We start from the raw sequence: 18742 nt of genomic DNA on the forward strand, positions 1-18742 counted from the left end.
TGAAAATTAGTTGTTGCTAATCACCTTTTTTTTTTTTTTAATGATTATTTAAATAATCAACAATACTACAAGTCCACCCTTATTAACTTATAATTTATTAATAATTTAAATTTATTTTATTCATAGATCATATATTTTATCAATTTAATTTTTATCACACAAACTGATAAATTGTAAGTTCCTAAAGGTAAGTTCATAGGATTTTTCTTAAATAATTTGAAAAAAAAAAAAACAAACTTTTGTCAGTTATAGAAGCAAAACCGACTTACCAGTCAAACGAAAAAAACCTAACATTCATTCTTCTCATCATAACACATATACAGATGCAGATACATACATAAATTGATGTTTCGTTTTCAAGTACAAATCTCTTTCATTCTCTGAAATTCCTGGAATTAATAGAATGGCGAAGACTGGAAACAAGAACATACAAGCCAAGCTGGTGGGTAGGTCTTTCCTTTTAGTTCACTATTTACTCTAAAATCAATGCTTTCATGTTCTTTTCATTGCAATTCAACTATGGTGTTTAGTACTAGGGTTGATAATTGTAGTTCTATTGAACCAAGACCTAGTGTTGCTTGTTAATCTATTCATATTGTGTTTAGTTAGCTACTCAAAAAAAAAAAAAAAAAAAAAAAGAAGAAGAAGAAGAAAATATTGTTGAGCTAGGCAGTGTTTTGATAAGATTTCAATGTCAACTATATAGGACAATAATCACATAGTACTATGCCGTTATTAGAACCTTAAGTTATGGATGGTCTTGTTTGATTAGCAGAACGGATTAACAATCATGAGATTAGTGTAAGATTGGTTATCCAGTTGGATTACTGGGATAAATAATCTCCCTTTTTCCTAGTTTTTTTGCATTATTAGTTGTAGGATTAAAAAATCCGCCGAATTTGTTTGGTAGAATGTCCATCAGAATATAATCCGGATAACAAAAATTGCAACCAAACACTGAAATGTAAGTTCCATGGATTAATAATTCCCGTCCTATGTTATAATCCGACCAATCAAATAGACCTATGTGAATTATATAATTTTTGTTATCACTTCACAATACATCATGCTAAGAGCCAAAGATAAAGATACCGTTTTCAATAATGTTATGCTGTTTTATATATCAATGATTTTATGATTTGTATTTTTTTATCCATTAGACTCTAATGGGAAGAAGAGTAACAGCCTGTTTGGATTGAGGGCCTAATTTGGAAAGACTAAATAAGTGCACTTTTTGACTTTTTTTGTATTATTGTGTAGAAAAAGTAGAGAGGAGATGTTGATTGATGTGACCTAAAAAAGATAAAAAGATGAAATAAGTGCACTTTTTTCTTTGTAGCCAAACTTGAAAAGTTTAGACAAAGCCTGCTAATTATATTGAGCTCATACTTTTTAGGGAAAATTTGATTAGAATTCTAAAGAAAGCACATTGTCGAAGGGTGAAGCCTAATTAAAGAAGAAAAGCAAAGAGCTACTAATTGATTTGATTGGATCTTAGAATTCCATCTATGACCTGACTTTTGTTGTTCCAAATTCCAGGCAAGTTTTCACACTATGGGGTGCAATGAGTTTCATCAAAAAGACTATTTACAACAACGTGGAGATAGATTTTTAATGTTCATCACCTTTTCAGTTAACCTTAGACTTCATGAGAACTGATTCATGACAGAAGGTAGTAAAAAAATTAAAATGGAAAATTGAAACTTTTTCGTTGCTGGTAACTGTCAATAACATATCCACTTACTTGAGCCTTTTAGAACTGTTTGGCAAGTGTTTCTGAAGTCAAAACAATATTGGAAATAGGAACTTATGTCACTTGTCCATAAACCAGTCTTATAGACCAAGTGGCACCTGATTTTCCTTCGAAAAATTCTTTCCCAGGATTTATTACAAAAGCATTGCCTTACTTTTAAATATGATTAATGGGACAAATTCACAGCTATTGTACTTGAATCTTATATTATTGAGCCTTTCCCAGGTATTACTTGGGGACATGGGAACGGGCAAAACCAGTTTGGTATTAAGATTTGTGAAAGGCCAATTTTATGATTACCAGGTTCACTCTAATTTTTAGCTCTTATATGTTCTTTCTGTGTCAATATATTTCTATATTTCTTTCTCTACTTTCTCACAGAATAGGATCTTTGGTATGCGTATAATCTGCAGGAATCAACAATTGGAGCCGCATTCTTCACTCAAGTTTTGTCATTAAATGAAGCTACAATAAAATTTGATATATGGGACACAGCAGGACAAGAACGGTACTATAGCTTAGCTCCAATGTACTACCGTGGTGCAGCTGCAGCTGTTGTGGTGTATGACATCACGAGCATGGTTAGCTATTTGACAAAGTTCTAATAATTTTATTTTTCAGTTGCTTTTAAATCTTTATGTTTGTATACAATCCAAAGAGTAAGATGTATTCCATACAATAAATCTAAGCTCATCAAAATGTGTCTTTCTGTGAATTTGAATAGCAGACCAACCATCTTAGGATTTGGCTTCTGTCTTTTTGAGATTTTAACTAACCGGGTGTGCATGTGCATGCACAATCTGGATCATGCTTCTGCTCAAGTAACCTGATGTTTCTTTGATTGATGTAATTTCAAATCCAGTTTATTATTATAAGATTGTGTTAGATAATGCCTCTTATTTGGCCATATGATGATTTCTGGTGTTGTACTTGATCATCTGAATGCTGTGCTGTTAGACCTTCCATTCCATGTCACTAGCAAACTTCAGTGCAGCCATTAAGAGAATATCTGTTTTTCATTTTTGTCATCATGACAAGCCACTTGCCCCTTCATCTTTGTTATTCATGCACAAGTTTGAGAGAATCAACTGACAGTAAAGCACATGGTTCTTTGGTTGTAGGATTCATTTGAACGAGCTAAAAAGTGGGTTCAAGAGCTGCAAAGACAAGGTGATTTACTTAAATTAAATCTGTTAAATCAGCTTTGATAGTTCTCTTCTTGACTCAATAACCAAAGGTGTTTGCCATGATTCTTTTGATTTGAAATAGCACCAGATGCTTCCAAGGAAAACATTTATATTTAGTTTTTCTTGATAGGATTAGTGAAACTAAACTGCCCCAGGACATTTCCAACTTCTTATACGTTAAATCATATGTTGTTTAGTATTCTATGTCGACATAGAAGCTACAATCCATCATTCAACGGATCCAATTTTTATAAATGAAGTCCTTTGGGTTGTGAGAAAACTTGTAAGAATGTTTCAAAGTCTAATTATGCATCAACTGGATAATTCATCCTGTTTAAACTTATCTTGCAAGATCTTCTTAGTCGCTTTACATAGACTTCTCTAAATCATGATTCACAATAGAAGAGCCAATCTTTCACGGGGTTGGTGAGGGGGGCCAACTTGCATCTTCTTCTTTTTTTTCCTTGGGATTTGAAAGATCATGGGTGTTTCAAAATTTTGAGAGTGGCCATGACAATTTCCTTTCCTATGCCCTTGAAATTGCACTGTTGTAGTTCTAGGTCTGGCATTTATGCGTTAGTTGAAATTTCTATCCCTATTATGGCATGCAATTTCATCTTTCTGAACATTAGTAGGACATTAAGCATCTGACTCACTATTCGAGTAAACTTGGTGCTTATGTAGCATTTAATGACAAATTATGTATTGCTGTTGTAGAAAATCCAAACTTGGTTACAGTTTTGGTGGCAAATAAGGCTGACTTGGCAACAAAAAGACTAGTGGAGAATGAGGTATTCAACCAAATCTTGTTGGCTTTGTCCATCTTTAGATTTTAATTCATGACTATTTATAATAAATATTTGTATGGTCAAGTCATTTTCCATAAGCACCTTGGAATTAGGGAGGGAACTCATATTAGATGGCCCTTGGCATTGAAGATGCCTAAGCAATTGCCAATAATACCTGGAAGCAATAATTTGCTCTGCAGAGGAATTTTATTTTAGGAGTGACTTTCGATCGGTGATGGGCACATGGAAAGTGGAGTGCCATTTGTAATCAGAAAAAAAAAGTGTGGAATGCAATTGCAAGCTTGACTTTTAAAAGCATTTTGGCCTCTTTTTTATGGTCACAATCCTTAACAAAATTCTAATAATTTAGACAAACTAAAAGTGTAATCTTTGTTAGTGACATCGTCATCGTATTTTCTTTGATTTTTCTTTGTTTCAATTTACTCAAAAGGGACATCAACCCAACTATATTTTGCATTTGGCGATATGGATTTGTCTTCTCCAGTTAGCTCTTTGTGAATCCATATCCTTGATTAAATTCAAGGCAATCATATCCTTTCATACAAAAGTTTTTTTGGGCCTTTCTCTTGCCTTGTGCTTTTGGCAAACAGTACCAAACCATAATTTTTCTTCACTTTCTTCTACTCCCGAGGTCCTCTTACCCAAGTAATTTGGTCTTTTTCATTGAGTAAGAAAGCTTTAGGAGAATAACTTGGTGTGGTGGATGATCAAGGCTAATATACCTAATATCAATGTTTGTGCAACATGTGTGAACGCCGAAGAAGGCTTTAGGAGATGAAAGAAAAGTGCCAGGAGAAAAAACTGGTGGTGATGGGGAAAAACCCTCCCTTTGTCTGGAGAACATAACTTTCCCTGCTTTACAGTCCGTTTATCACAAAGCTGGAGGAAGCAAAAATAAAGCCTTGTTTGTCATCTACTATATAATCCATCTTTTTATCTTTTTATCTTTTTTCCATCACATAATGAGTCAGTTGAGCAACAAAAACCTAGTTCTTTATAATATCAGCAACATGCAAAATGTTTTTAAGAAGAAGTGAGGAGTGGTGAGTTTGAAGAGAAGTATGACCAACGTGAGAAAAAAGGGAAGATGGTTATTATTTTCAACATGAATGGTGTCATTTTCCAGAGTAGTTTGTGTGAGAATAGAGGGATTTTATCTCTTAAGTTGTGTGTTTTGAGGCACCCATATTTGGAAACCACTGTTGATCAGAGGAGATGTTCATAGCTGCAAATGCATAGGGACGTCATAGCATCCAAATAAACTAAAGCCTTTGATTGCCATTGAAAATTAACCAAGAGAGCTATAACCTTTCTTGGTATTTTGAAGAGTGTGGCGAAGATAAGAGAGTTAGAAGTAGCAAATACAGTGGAAGCAGCCACAAGAAGAAGGAAATGAGAACAACAAATGGATGTGAAAGGAAATGCAAACCAGAAGGTGCAGAAACTATGAATGCTCAGATACCATACAGAACTCTGGGATAATCAATAACAATTTTTTTTTTTTTTTAAATACATGATATGATGTTTACGTTGATACTTTTGCTAGGTTACTGAAGACACCTGTTGAAATACTTAATGTTGCAGGTAGGGGAGCAATATGCTAAAGAAAATGGATTGCTTTTCTTTGAGACTTCTGCAAAAACTGCACAAAATGTCAATGAGCTTTTTTATGAAATAGGTGATTATATCTCTTATCATTTGGCGTTAAGGGTATGCCTAGTCTCTTTATGAAATAGAAAATGCATTGCAAAATCTCTTTATGACTGATATGAGTTGGTTGACTGATATGAGGAGTGTTCTCTCTCTCTCTCTCTCTCTCTCTCCACACATACACATGGATTTATATTTGGTACTACTGCTTATCAACCAGCAAATTAGTCAAAGAAGATGTTTTACATTATTTTGAATTAATAAATGAAGTGGTTATAGGATGGATGGTTATGGTTTTTTATTACTCTATGTTACATGGACTGTTCAAAATAAATCAAATGCCTCATGTCAAACACTTGACACTTGAATAAAAGTGTGCCATATGTGTTCAATACTTTCCATCAAACACTTCTTACATAATTGTGTTCAAAACTGTCATTATAGATATATTTTGTTGCTTAATTGCTATAAAATGAGTAAAATGTCCTTTTTTTTAATGTTCTTATCTTTCATAAAACACCATTTTATCCTACAAAATAAATTAAAAATATGAATATATGAACCTTTTCTGCTAAGTCAGCATACCCTTTGATTGCTCTGACATCTAAATTTGCATCGACAACTGCATCCGTATCCGTGTCCATGTAACATTGTTAATACTGTTGTTTCCATGTGTTGAATGTGTTGGTGTGGCAATCGTCTTCATGGGTCAAGTTTATGGTTGGTCTGTAGGGTTTATGTTATGTGCTTATATTTAGTAATTCTTGCAGCAAAGAGATTGGCAAAAGCTTCCCCTTCAAGGCCGGCAGGAATGAAACTGCATAATAGATCACAAGAAGCGGGAAGAAGGGCATTTTGTTGCTCCAGCTGATACCTGAACTCGGTCAAGAGAACAACTGTGAGTGATTTTCCTCATTTTAATCCCTCACCTTTTATCTGAAAGTTCATCTCTTGCTGTGGTGAAATGAAAATTATATCTCAGAATTGAAAATCTATGTTACAAAATTCTCATGCCAACCGTTTCCTCTTTTAATAGGTAATCCGGGAACTATTGAAATTCATTTTTTGCTGATCCAAGTTGAAAACATGCAACACTTTGTAGGAGCCGTGTCTTACCGAATATTTGTTGCATGTATGTTGTATCTTGAAATAGCTTTGTGACAATTGAATTATTTTACATGCTTAGTTATGTGAAGGAAATGAATATGGAACTCAAAATGAAAATCAATTGTTGAGTAAAAGGCATGATCATGGTGCATATACTTAAAGACTGGTTGATGAGAATGATGAGTTGAAATATTATTTTATTTTGACGCTTAATAATTCTTTGAGCTCAACTTGATAATAAGATGAAACACCTTGAACCCTCATTAAGATTCACTCAAGAACAAACTAGTCAATCTCATCCATGAGATAGACAAGTCAACCTCAATCTTAATTTAAACGGTAAATTACACTGACCTCTATTGTGGTTTGAAGAAAATATAGCAAATCCCACAGTTTTGATATAATTACGTTGACTTTTCTTTTAGTAAGGTTAAAGAGACCGAAACTAATGCAGATGGTATGAAAACACAAAGATGATATCATTTTTTCATTTGTACAATTAATGATTTTTTGATGAAAAGAGGATTGAGTGTACTGTATTTATTTATTTATTTATTTTCAATCTTGAAGGGAGATTAGTGTAATTTATCCTAATTTCAAAATTTCAAAATTAACTATGAAACAGATTTTGATTCTTTGCTGTGCAAGTCTCTGCTATGATTTTACTATACTTTTAATCACAGCAGGGCATGTTATTAAAGAGATGATCCAACAGTTTAGGTATAATCTTAACCGTAACATCCCAAAATGACATTATTTTGGGCTGAAAAAAATAAAAATAAAAATTTGAAGAACATGTCTGTTTGTGATGGTGGTGGTAAACTTGACCCCACCTCCAAAGATGAAAAAGTCGAATACAAAAATGATCACAGGCTGGGACACAACACTATCACAATGTCTAATATTGTAATTGATTTGGTATTTGTACATTAATGAGTACAGGAGCAGCCAATAACTATTCTAGCAAGATGGAACAAACCAAAGGTACTAAACAATGAATGAAGAAATTTCCCCACATCAGTACATTTGGGTACACACCATTTTTCATAAAGAACATACACCCTTGAGAAATTAAGAACAATGGAGAACAAAATCAAGCTTAAAAAACCACTAAACATAATAGAGCAAATCAATTAGTTACATGAGATCAAGATTGGGCTTCAACACAAAAGAATGAGCAATTGACCCAAATATTGGAGGCTTATATAGTGTCATTGCACAAATTGTTTTTTTTTTTTTCTTTTCTTTTCCCCGAACTCCATTATTTGAGTTGTCATTATCAAAATTCATCAAAAGATTCGACAATGAACTTTGCTAGGGACTCAAAATTGGTGCACACAAAAATGCACCGAACCCTCACTTCCCATTATTGGAATCTTTGTGCTATTCTAGCATAATAAATACTACACATTAGTGAAGCAACTTGTAACATGTATGAAGCATACTTTTATCGTGTTAATTTTTTTTTTAAAAAAAAATACCAGACCATTAGAGACACTTTCGAATCAATAAGAGTAATAATAAAATGAGTAGAAATGAGATAAAATTGTCCCTATTCATATATTTTTTTTAAGGTGTGTGTGTGTGCGATTTCATTAATCAGATGTAACACGTGCATGTCACTATAATATTTTGAAATTATTAAATAATTAAACCAAAATGACAAATCAGTATTAGGTCCATTAGAGGGAAAATTATTTGGTAACCCAGTACTAGGTGTACTATACCCTTGGTTTTCTTCACAATCCAATACAAAATTATGAACCCTACTCCCTCCACAATCACAACACACTTGGAACGTCACAATACACTTGAAACACCATGTAACCATATCTTAGTATTACCAAATAACTTCTCCCAATAGGGCGGTGTTTGGCAACAATTTTTTTGAATTTTTTTTTTTATTTTTTTTCACTAAAAGACAAAGTTTTGCAAAACCAAAAAAAACAAATCCAAACAAAATATCACATCAAACCTCATAATCATTTCATTTTTTCTCTCACAAATATCATATCCAACCACAAAAAACCCAACTATCTTCCCAAACACAAAAAAAATTTTCTCCAATAATATCCTATAACTAAAAAAACCTATACAAAAATTCACTTCTCAAACACCACTAGATTTGTTCTTAAAGGGCTTTTGTGTCCAGAAACCAAACAGGAATTGTCGCTATCTAAGTGGACAAAGACTCACAGATTTATAGTATTTGTATTGCTTGGCTTCAACATGCATTGAAATCAAATCAGCACACGAGGTCCATCAAAAACAGAGATTTTTTTTTAACTCAACCCTTCCTTGGTCTACTAACCCCCATCACATGCATCTTCACAATCCCAACACACACACAGAGTTAAAAAGAAGGCCAAAGAATGCCCTCTCCAAAAACACCCACACAACCAAATAGAAACAAAAAATGGCAGTATCCTTCTGCAATGGAATGTGTATATATATTCTAACTCTGAGTGAAAATACGAAGCACTTGTAATTTTATATCTAAATCTTTTGATAATTTGATGAATGAAGAATGTGAGTTGAATGACCCTCCTCAATTATTTACAAATATTATCGTACTCCTTATTTATGAACTCATACATTTTGATTATTAACTATAAAAATGTATCATTTTTACTCCCTCCTACCCTCTTCTCCAAAATAAAGTATTTGCATAATTTTTATAATGGAAGAAGTCAAAATATACAGATTTATAGATGAGTATCAAAAAATAATATTCGTATATAGTTGATGAAATCTTAATGTAATTAACAAAAAATAAAATAAAAATAAAAATGTTATGGATATATATATATATATATATGTATAGAGAGAGAGAGAGAGAGAGAGAGAGAGAGAGAGAGAGAGAGAGGCAGCAGGCAAACAGACAGGCTTTTATAGAAGAGTACTTGGGGTTGGGATGGGTCGTGGCTTGGTTTAACGAGCCATGGTCACGCCTGGAAGTGAAAAAGGTCAAAAGACCCTACTGTTTTCTCTTCAAAAGACCCTACTGTTTTCTAAACAACCTGCCCACTTTTACATCTTTTTAGTACTATGGCTATGTTTGTTTGGGCGAACTAGATTAGCATTCTCATGACTAATAGTCCTAGAACTACGAATCCGTTGGATTATGTATCCTATCTTAACTAATAGTCAAGTTTAAAATAATTAATCCGTACTTCAATTGTTTAACCAAACATCGGATTAATAATTTTATTGGACTATTAGTCCAATCCCAAGCTCATGTTCACCCAAACAAACATGACCTATATTCATTCACAACATAACAAACTCACAAAGTCCACAAAAAATCCAACCAAAAAAAAAAAACTCTTAACGCTGACATGAACAAAGAAATTCACCATGAAGGTGAAGTACATGGAGACCCTGAAGACGATGAAGAGAGACCATTGTTGCTATTAGAATCACTACCTGAAGTGGGTAGAGACCGGGCATCTCTCAACGAAATTGAACACGCCTCCGCCGGAAGTTTCTTCATTGGCATCAAGGGAGGTGTATTTGGAGGTGATGAAGGACTAGATGGGGAAGACTGTATAGACTGGCTCATACTGTCTTCCCCAGAAGAGCCACCCGTTTCTAAACGGGATGGCGATGTATCTGGTGTTTCAAATGGGGTATCTACCCCATTTGGCCCACTAGCATCGTTGTCGTAAATTGGATTGGATATGTACACAACATGCTCACCTCCACAGCCGCTGCCACCATTGCATCCACTAATACTACCATCACTTTGGAGTGTAACCTTTTCAATTGGTTTAGGTGAACTTACTGATATGAAGGAAGTGGAGGGTGGTGAAGTAGACATCATGACGCCGATTCGATGAGGAGTGGTGTTGAGTTCTTCGGTTTCGGATTCGAAGAATCGATGGAGTTGAGAGTGTTGCTTCTCTGTGTCCACCACCTTGTCTTCTTTGCTGTGGACTGCAGGGAAGAGGAAGCTTCTTGGAGCATGGAGTACACCGTGCGCGTAAAAGCTTCTTAGAGGTTGGGGAGAAGCTGATTGGTTTTGCAGGTGATGAGATTGAGAGGAATCATTCGCCACCATGTTAGTGGTGGTGGTGGTGGTGGTGGTCCTTGGCTGTTTTTTCCAGCGGAGGAGGAGAGAGCAGTAGAGCTCAGCTAACAGCACCAAGACCAAGCCTAATACTATGGCAAGGATCACCACCATTGCCAGGGTTGCCCCCATTATCACTTTGGACGTACCCTTCATCTCTCTCTCTCTCTCTATTGTGTGAGTGAAAAAAACTAGGCACTGTAATAAATGTAAGCGAGAGGCTTTTTTTGGCGGGAAAGAGTCCTCTTCACCTTGACACAGGTAGAGCATCTTGGGATGGAATTGGTTGAGTAAAAAAACCTTTTTTTTTTTTCTCTCTCACTTTCTACCCTGACATTTGAGGGCAGATTCGTCATTTTGTATAAACGTTAGTCTCTGCTTGTGAAACTGACAATAACACCTCGATCCACTAACCCCACCTATAAACAAAGACCACTAACCCCACCTATAAACAAAGACCAGAAACAAAGGTTGTTAAGTGATGCAATGCAACAGTCAACATACCTTTTTTTTGGTAAGGAATTCTGTGTCTGAATCTCTCTTGTATCCATGTTTCAAAGCTCTTCGATATCACATGATCAAATCAGAGAGAATCACATGCTTTTCTACACCACACGATTAGACCGGAGAGAATCACCGTGTGGTGACAAGGGACAGGAGAGATTCCAAACAGAAGAACCGGCCTCCTTTGTAGTTTTGTCTTCATGTCCTGTTGCTTTATTGCCAGTAAAGCATTAGTTCAACAAACTCTGTTGCCACAAGCATATAAAAACAGTGACTAATAACTATGACTAAATGAAAACAAAAAGTAGGATAGCAGCAATTTCAATCTCAATCTCAATCTCAATCTCAATCTCATCTAACAATTTGAGGAATTAGTATCACTTAAAGATTCATGCATGTTAGTTACAAACATTACAATCAAGCAGTGCACAAACTGAAATCAAAGTGAACAATGCAGGGCTATGCTTTGATTACCGCATTGTACACCTATCGGTGGGTCTTCAACCACAAATGGGTTACTTTGTGCTCGGTGGTTTTGAGCATAGCCTTGTGCGGAAGCAAGGATGTAAATGAACCAAGCAAATTCCAAATTCTGTTGCTTTTACCATTCACAGCCCCCTGAGGGCTGCAATCCGGGCAGCCAAATCATCATAGTCTGGTAACTTGGGATGCACATGCTGGGCCGGCTTATCTGGCTGAAAAGAATTGGCACGAGTATAAACTTTTACTGCCTCGGTTGGACCAGTTTGCACACGAGGGAGAGAAACAGATCTGGTGGGCACATCAGGCCCATCATCGGCACTTATCTGATGTGAAGCCTGAGCTTTAGACTTTCTCCGTACCTTTTCTGGATCATACGACGACGGTTTCTTACTGTAATGCCTCAGTAGTTTATCTATCATCCTTTCCTCTTCATCCATCTGCTGATAAAGCTCGTCATCAATTTGCAAGCCCCTTCTTGAATTCTCCCTTCTCCTGCTACTAGAACTTCTCTTTTCAACACCAGCATCTTCATAATTACCAAGATCATCACGACTGGACGATTTTGAGTGTTTCCTCCGAACTGATCTTGGTTTTGGCAGAGGTATACCATCCCGATAAGGTACATCTTTCTCATGATCATGACTACTCGCTCGCGCATGTCTAACAACGTGGTCGTCATAGTTTGGATGATCTGATTCTCTGTGGATTGTCTCCGACCTACGCTCTGCATTGTCTCTCCTATGAATTGAAGGGTCTGTGGAGGTTCCCTCGTTGTCAGAACTGACATGCCTAGATTTTTCATTCGCTCTGTGCTTGCTATCTTTTGATTTGACATAAGGTGGAGGAATGAGTTTATCTTTCGATTTAATGTATGGTGGACGGGGAGTATTACTTGAGTAGGGCTTCGACCTATCTGTTTCTTCCTCCTGAACTTTGCTTGTTGAATTTGGAGTGTTTGGTTGACAATTATCGCTATAACCAGCTGATGAGACATTTTTACCTTCACGCCTTCTTGGGACTGCATCAACTCTAGCAGCAACTTCTGGTTTTCCATCTCTTTTAGGTACACTATTCATCCTATCATTATGCACCTCATATCCACCATCGACAAATTCTGGCCTTCTTCCGTGAGATGAAAGGCCAGGTTTAACTGTTTTTAGGGCTTTATCGTCCTTCCCATTCACTGATTCATGCCTGTCACCAGTGAATTCCTGTCTTCCTTGGAAGGGGATGTCGTAGTTGTCTCTTTTTGGGATAGTTTGTTTCGTACCCACAAGTGGCTTGTGACTATTACCAGTTAATTCCTCTCTTGTGAAGAACAGACTATACAACTCATCTCTTTTCAACACATTCTCCTCCCCACCATTGTGAACTCTTTGCCGGTCATCAGTAAGCTCAATCCTATCTTTAGATGAATGATTCCGTTTATCTATCTTTGTGACAGTCTCCTTGCCATTAGGTAATTTGTATTTATCATCATGGTCATGGATAGGCCTGTTTTTCTTAGGTTGGTCCTGCAAAATATCAGAGAAGATGCAGAAGAATTTAGGCTTGAATAAGGTCTTAAAAAAGAACCATCTGAAAATATTTCCATTTAAATTAGTTGACGAAAGAAATACAGACACAATCCTATTGATGATAAAAGAATGATCTCACATTAAAAAAAGAAAAAAGAAAAGAAAAGAAAAGAAAAAACTGTTACCTTCTATTTCATCAGTCCTGAATTGAAAAAAGAAAAAGAAGCATACCTGTGCAACTGCAGAGGGATTCTCCATCCTCCGTTTAAACCCCCTGGAGTCCCACTTTATTGAAAACTCTAATGCTATGTCTTGCAACAACTGGAGTTTCTTCTCCATTGATGGAGGCCTCAAAGCCAATTTCTCAACAAACTGACAAAAGCATTAAGGTAGTTAGATGTAGAAACAAAACTATTAATTTAGTTTGTTTGGTTCTGGTTTTTAGAATTGTTTTCAGAAAATTCTACTTTTTTATTTTCCGTATTTTAATGTTTTCAATAAATTTTTTTAATATTTTAAGCAATTTTTATTTTTATTTTTAGACACACCTAACATAAATACACTTAAAAAGTATAATATTTGTGAAAAAAATCTTTAAAAAATACACTAAATACCAAAAAATACAACAAAAAGAAAAAAGAAAATTCCGTACATTTTTTTTTTTGTATTTTTGTGTATTTATTAATTTTTTAAAAATATTTTTTCACAAATATTTTACTATTTAGTTACATCCAAGTAAGGTGCATCTAAAAAAGTAAAAAAATTGCTTAAAATTTAAAAAATATTCACAAAAACAAAAAAATACGAAAAACAAATAACTCAATTTTCAAAAAACTGAAACCAAACATACTGATTATATTTATAGTGCATTTATGAAGAACCACCTCTCGATTAACAAAATGTTCCAAAGAACCTCCATATCTCTCCTGAAATGTATCCCTGAGGTCGCGTAATTCAGGCAAATCAGAATACCTTGCTGCAGCAAACATCAGGGATCCCACGGCCTCCCTGCATTCCTCGGGGCATTCCCTGGATAGTAAACAATGGAGGGAGGAATGTTGATATAATCTCAAATGATTTCAATCTAACATCCAAAGACTGCAACTCCAGTCAATGATGACCCTTGAAGACAAAATCATCTAGCTTAAGAAGCATAGTTTCTCGTGCAAGATATTACTATCTAGTTACATACTGAAATGTATCCCTATAATGCCACCCACATTTCTTCTGAATACTCCAAAAAACACCAAAAATAAAATTGCTTATAAGTCCTAGTTATTCTGTTCCCATTATTGCTGGTGGAAAATACTTATAGTTGAACTTCAGGCAAAATACATACAGAGTAAACATAGACATACAGGGTCTATATAAACTAAAATTACAGAAAATTTTTACTGCCAATGAATAACATCACATAAAACCAAAAAAGTACATTTTATAATCAGACCACAACTATCAGCCCATACCTTTGTTTTTGCATGACAGAAAGCTGCTCCAATATGTATTCACAGGACTGCTCGATAAAATCATAACATGACAAGAGGTTCAGTTCAGCAAGAAATTCTTCAGTCTGTTTGACATCCTCGAACAAAAGAACACTTTCATTAGAACATGTTTCAAGAGTAAATACCAAATATGCCATAGATAAAAACTGAGAGCTGTCTAAAATGAATAGCAAAGATGGACACAGTGTAAGTCAAAAAAATTTCTCGTTGAATCAGGACTAGTGAGCTGATCATTAACTGGACTGTTTCAAAGTGTTTAAAATCTAAAGATTGAATCTCAGGTGCTTAATTTAAGCTTTAATCCAATTAATAAATAAACCAAGTGTGGCAAATATAAATAAATAAATGAACCAATTAACACGAAAAAGGTTTCAAGTTGTTAGATAAGATGGCAGTACAGCATGATTACAGGGTTGGCAATTAAGAAACAAGCTCCAATCTTCATAATCAGCAGTCAGACATGAGTAATACTATGCATGTATGTAAAATCATAGCAAGAGTAATATGAATGAATGGATGAGAACAATTCCTTGATGTATGTTTGGCATGCATTTCAATAGTAATATGAATGAATAGATGTAAAATATAAAATCATAGACAAGGCAGATAGAATCATAGATCACTCATACCAAATAACAAGTCCACATAGCAAGATAAATACAAAATGAAATCAATACTATGAAAAGAAGGTGCAGTTTAACAACTTCCTGAAAAGTCGTGGTTAGTAAATATGCAAATTAACTGCCATGAGTAAGGAGTAAGCTATGCCAAGATGAGAATTCTGGCACATGAAAATGTAATGCTGCAATAATATGAACTAGATATCCATCTTATCATAACTTCCAAGGCATAAAGTAACACTTGTAACACATCTATCATCATTATGTTATCAGTTAAAAAGTTCACTGGGATGGACAATAGATGTATCAAGCATTCACCTCAATGGCTCAACCTCTAGTTTTCCCATTCTCGGTGTATGGCTTTTATATGCAGTAAAGGGTATTAAACAGGAGTTTGGCTTTTAAGACAAGAACACATTGTATAAGAGATATCCACCAATTGCTTTATTATTTAGTAGAAGAAAAAGAACATGTGATTCTTCTCTATAGCTGTGGACATGTAAGTGCAAGTCTGCACATTCAACTCACTTTGAATTTCAAAGTAAGTTGAATGTGGAGACTACTAAGGGCTCAAAGTTTCAGCTTGGTTTCAAACCTGAAACTTTACTTCCTAAATCAACATCAATCCTCAACAAAAAAAACATCAGAGTTAAAGACATAGAAGCACCAAAGATGTACTTGAATCGTCTAGGTGATCAAGCTCTTTGCTTAAGTTGTATCAAAGGAAACTACTAAGGGCTCGTATGGCACACAGCTCTTTGGCTAAAAAAGTTCAAAAAACTTTAAAAAAAAAGTCAAAATGTCACATCATACATATCAACCAATCACTTTTTTCCACACAACTAATTCAACTAAAAAAAAAAAACCTTTTTTCAACTCATAAAAAAGTCAAAAAGCCAAAATGCTACTAAAAAAACCAAGTTGCCAAACAAACACTAAGAAATACCATATAATTCTCAAAAGCAAGGTGATTTTTAAAGTCACAAAGGAACATACAAGCTTCTACCCTCCAAGGCATGCCTTCTGCCTAACAAATACCATCAATGCCTCCTATGAATTCAAGCACCAAGCGCAATGGACTATCAAAATAAAATGAAGGATTGCAAAATATTGAGAAAAAAGAGACAAGCATCCCTCAGAAGATCAAAGAAAAATTTCTAAAGACCGATGTGCCTTTGGAATTTTAGAAGTACATATCTTACTCTATAGACAATAATTAAAGCAATTTTTTTTTTTTTTTTAATTATAATGAAAGGAAAGTAACTACATAGCTTGATACTCAAAGCGTTGATTGAAATAACTTCACATAATGTACCAGTCTCTATAAACATATAGATGGATAATGCAAAGATAATTAAGTCCAATTCAAAGAAATATAGCCTCAAAAGCGCTCAGAGAACAAATTTAAAAAGTTTCTTACAGGACAACTAGTTTAAATTTAATCTAGACCTTAGCATCCGTTTGGTTGTAAAATTGAAAAACATAAGGCTCCATTTTTTTAGGATGAAAAGATAGAAAGTGAAGTAAAGAGAAAAAAATATAATTTTGTTAGTTTTTTTAGCATGAAAGTGGTGGAGAGTAAAAGTCAATTAATTTTCTTCTACAATCCATATTAGCATAAAACAAACTTTCTAATTTCTTGCAAATTAGACAAGAAAATACTTGAAAATGTGAATGTGCCCATATAGTGAGTTATTTATAACTAAAATTTCAAAAATTTCCGTCTTTTTCTTGCAAAATTTTCATGTTAATCAAATGCGCCAAGAAAATACTTGTTCTTTTCTATTTCTTTTCTTTCACTTCATTTTCTATCAAATTCTTTCTAATCAAACGAAGTCTGAGGGAGAGAAAAAAAAAAACACACACACACACACACACACAAGAAAGGTTCAGCTAAGGAAAATTGTCTTAGAATCTTCATAATTCCCAAATAATGAATACGTAAGATTCAAACTCTAAATTTCATTTCTTTCCCTAAAATTTTCTCGGCAAACAAACAAAGAACGGATCAACACTACAATTCAAATTTAAACCAAAAAAACAGATCGACACAAAAAAAAAAAAAAAAAAAAAAAAATATTGTAATCGAACAGAAATCAGAAAATTGATGGCTCACTCTTCCATAGGCATTGATATCGAGGCCTTGAGCGAGTAGTTGAGCGAGATTTCCATTGAGAAACCTCTGCGTCGCCTCCTTCCTCCTCCGTAACACATCGATTCGAGTCCTCGTCGGCTTAATCAACGATTTACTGAATCACCAAAACACAAATCAACAAAACCATCACTACACACAAATACACACACATGTATATATATATATATATATAGAGAGAGAGAGAGAGAGAGAGAGAAAGGATAGCGCAAACAAACCATTTGGAGCTAAATCCACGCCCTAAAATCCCGTCCAACATCTTCGATCTCTGTTCTTCGATCGATTCGAGAGCTCAATTCAAATGATGCATATATGTGATGAAGCAATTAGATTCACCATTAAATATGTGTATGCATAGATATATAAACTAGAAAGCTCAAATATGTGTATGTATAGATATATACACTAGAAAGCTCAATTATACATGGACTCTGTCTGGCGTCAAGCATATTCAAACTTGACGATAGTGCCCATTGTTTTGCTAAAAAGACGGGACTTTATGTTGCCGTTTGGCAACAATTTATTTATTTACTTTTATTTCTTCACTTAAATAAGTAAAAAAAAATAAAATAGGCTAAGAGGGTATTTAGGGTACACTATAAAAGTGTATTTATTCTTTTTATTTTTTAGGTTACATTATCTTTTTATTTTTTTCATATCTATCCATAAAAAGTAAGAAAATACATTTATTTAGATAATTGCAAACACTTTTTAAATAACAAAATGACATATCTAAATCATAATTATTTTAGTTTTTCTTTTATAATTATCACATCCAAACAAAACGAATTTAGAAAGTGTTTGGAAGGATCTAAATAAATATATTTTTAAATTTTTTATAATTTTTTTTAAAATATGAGTTTAGTTTGAAAAAGTGATTTGATTTAAATAAAATGATTGTTACTCAAATAAAATAATATACTAAAATTAGGTTAAGCTTTCGTTTGGGATGTGAATTAGTTCTTTTGATTTTTTAACTTTTTAACTATTTTAGCCTAGGATTAAAAAATATCGTTTAAGATGGACTTTTTGACTTTTTCAACTTTTGTGAGAGAAAAAATGAAATAATTATTATTTGAATGTGATATTTTTTCTTATTGACTTTTTTTTATCTATTTTATCTTTTTATAAACAAAAATGATTCGTAACTCGAGAAACTGTTGACTCGAATGGCCCGACTACCAAAAATGACGTCATTTTAGGTAGTCTTTTTTTCTTTTTTTTCTTTTTTCTATTAGATCTCTAAAAACACAGGAAGAGAAAGAGAGAGGAAGAGTAGAAAGAAAGAGAGACCAGAAATTGGGAAAAAAAGAGAGACAAGAGACGAGGCTTCTTCTTCTTTTTCTTCTTTTTCAAGATTTGAAATCGATCGATTTCATCAAAATC

The 18742-nt window shown here is 34.2% G+C and overlaps 3 protein-coding genes across 5 annotated transcripts; 1 reads left to right on the top strand and 2 right to left on the bottom strand.

Moving 5' to 3' along the window:
- Window positions 1-195: 195 nt before the first annotated feature.
- On the top strand, window positions 196-6640 carry LOC114298374 (ras-related protein RHN1). Of its 3 annotated transcripts, XM_082870356.1 has the most exons (9): window positions 323-446; window positions 1540-1672; window positions 1979-2056; window positions 2167-2334; window positions 2875-2923; window positions 3658-3731; window positions 5334-5427; window positions 6170-6297; window positions 6436-6640. In XM_082870356.1, exons 3-8 carry the CDS (start codon window positions 1994-1996, stop codon window positions 6268-6270), a joined length of 549 nt encoding a protein of 182 aa, XP_082726482.1. In that variant the 5' UTR covers window positions 323-446; window positions 1540-1672; window positions 1979-1993; the 3' UTR covers window positions 6271-6297; window positions 6436-6640. The 3 variants fall into 3 exon arrangements, with proteins under 3 accessions (XP_082726480.1, XP_082726481.1, XP_082726482.1); XM_082870354.1 differs by lacking the exon at window positions 1540-1672 and having other exon boundaries at window positions 196-442; XM_082870355.1 differs by lacking the exon at window positions 1540-1672 and having other exon boundaries at window positions 225-446.
- Window positions 6641-7394: 754 nt separating this feature from the next.
- Window positions 7395-10979, bottom strand: LOC114298363 (uncharacterized). The gene is made up of 2 exons (XM_028242927.2): window positions 9767-10979; window positions 7395-9552 (listed from the first exon to the last, which is right to left on the bottom strand). The coding sequence occupies exon 1, from the start codon at window positions 10843-10845 to the stop codon at window positions 9859-9861; it is 987 nt and encodes a 328-aa protein (XP_028098728.2). The 5' UTR covers window positions 10846-10979; the 3' UTR covers window positions 7395-9552; window positions 9767-9858.
- A 419-nt stretch (window positions 10980-11398) lies between these two features.
- LOC114298362 (Regulator of Vps4 activity in the MVB pathway protein) lies at window positions 11399-17855 on the bottom strand. Its single transcript, XM_028242926.2, has 6 exons — window positions 17575-17855; window positions 17321-17453; window positions 14546-14649; window positions 13964-14108; window positions 13311-13451; window positions 11399-13076 (listed from the first exon to the last, which is right to left on the bottom strand). The coding sequence occupies exons 1-6, from the start codon at window positions 17613-17615 to the stop codon at window positions 11688-11690; spliced, it is 1953 nt and encodes a 650-aa protein (XP_028098727.2). The 5' UTR covers window positions 17616-17855; the 3' UTR covers window positions 11399-11687.
- Between the last annotated feature and the right edge of the window lie 887 nt (window positions 17856-18742).

This window comes from Camellia sinensis, chromosome 5, assembly GCF_055761805.1.
Source record: "Camellia sinensis isolate YWXY chromosome 5, ASM5576180v1, whole genome shotgun sequence".
Taxonomy (NCBI): domain Eukaryota; kingdom Viridiplantae; phylum Streptophyta; class Magnoliopsida; order Ericales; family Theaceae; genus Camellia; species Camellia sinensis.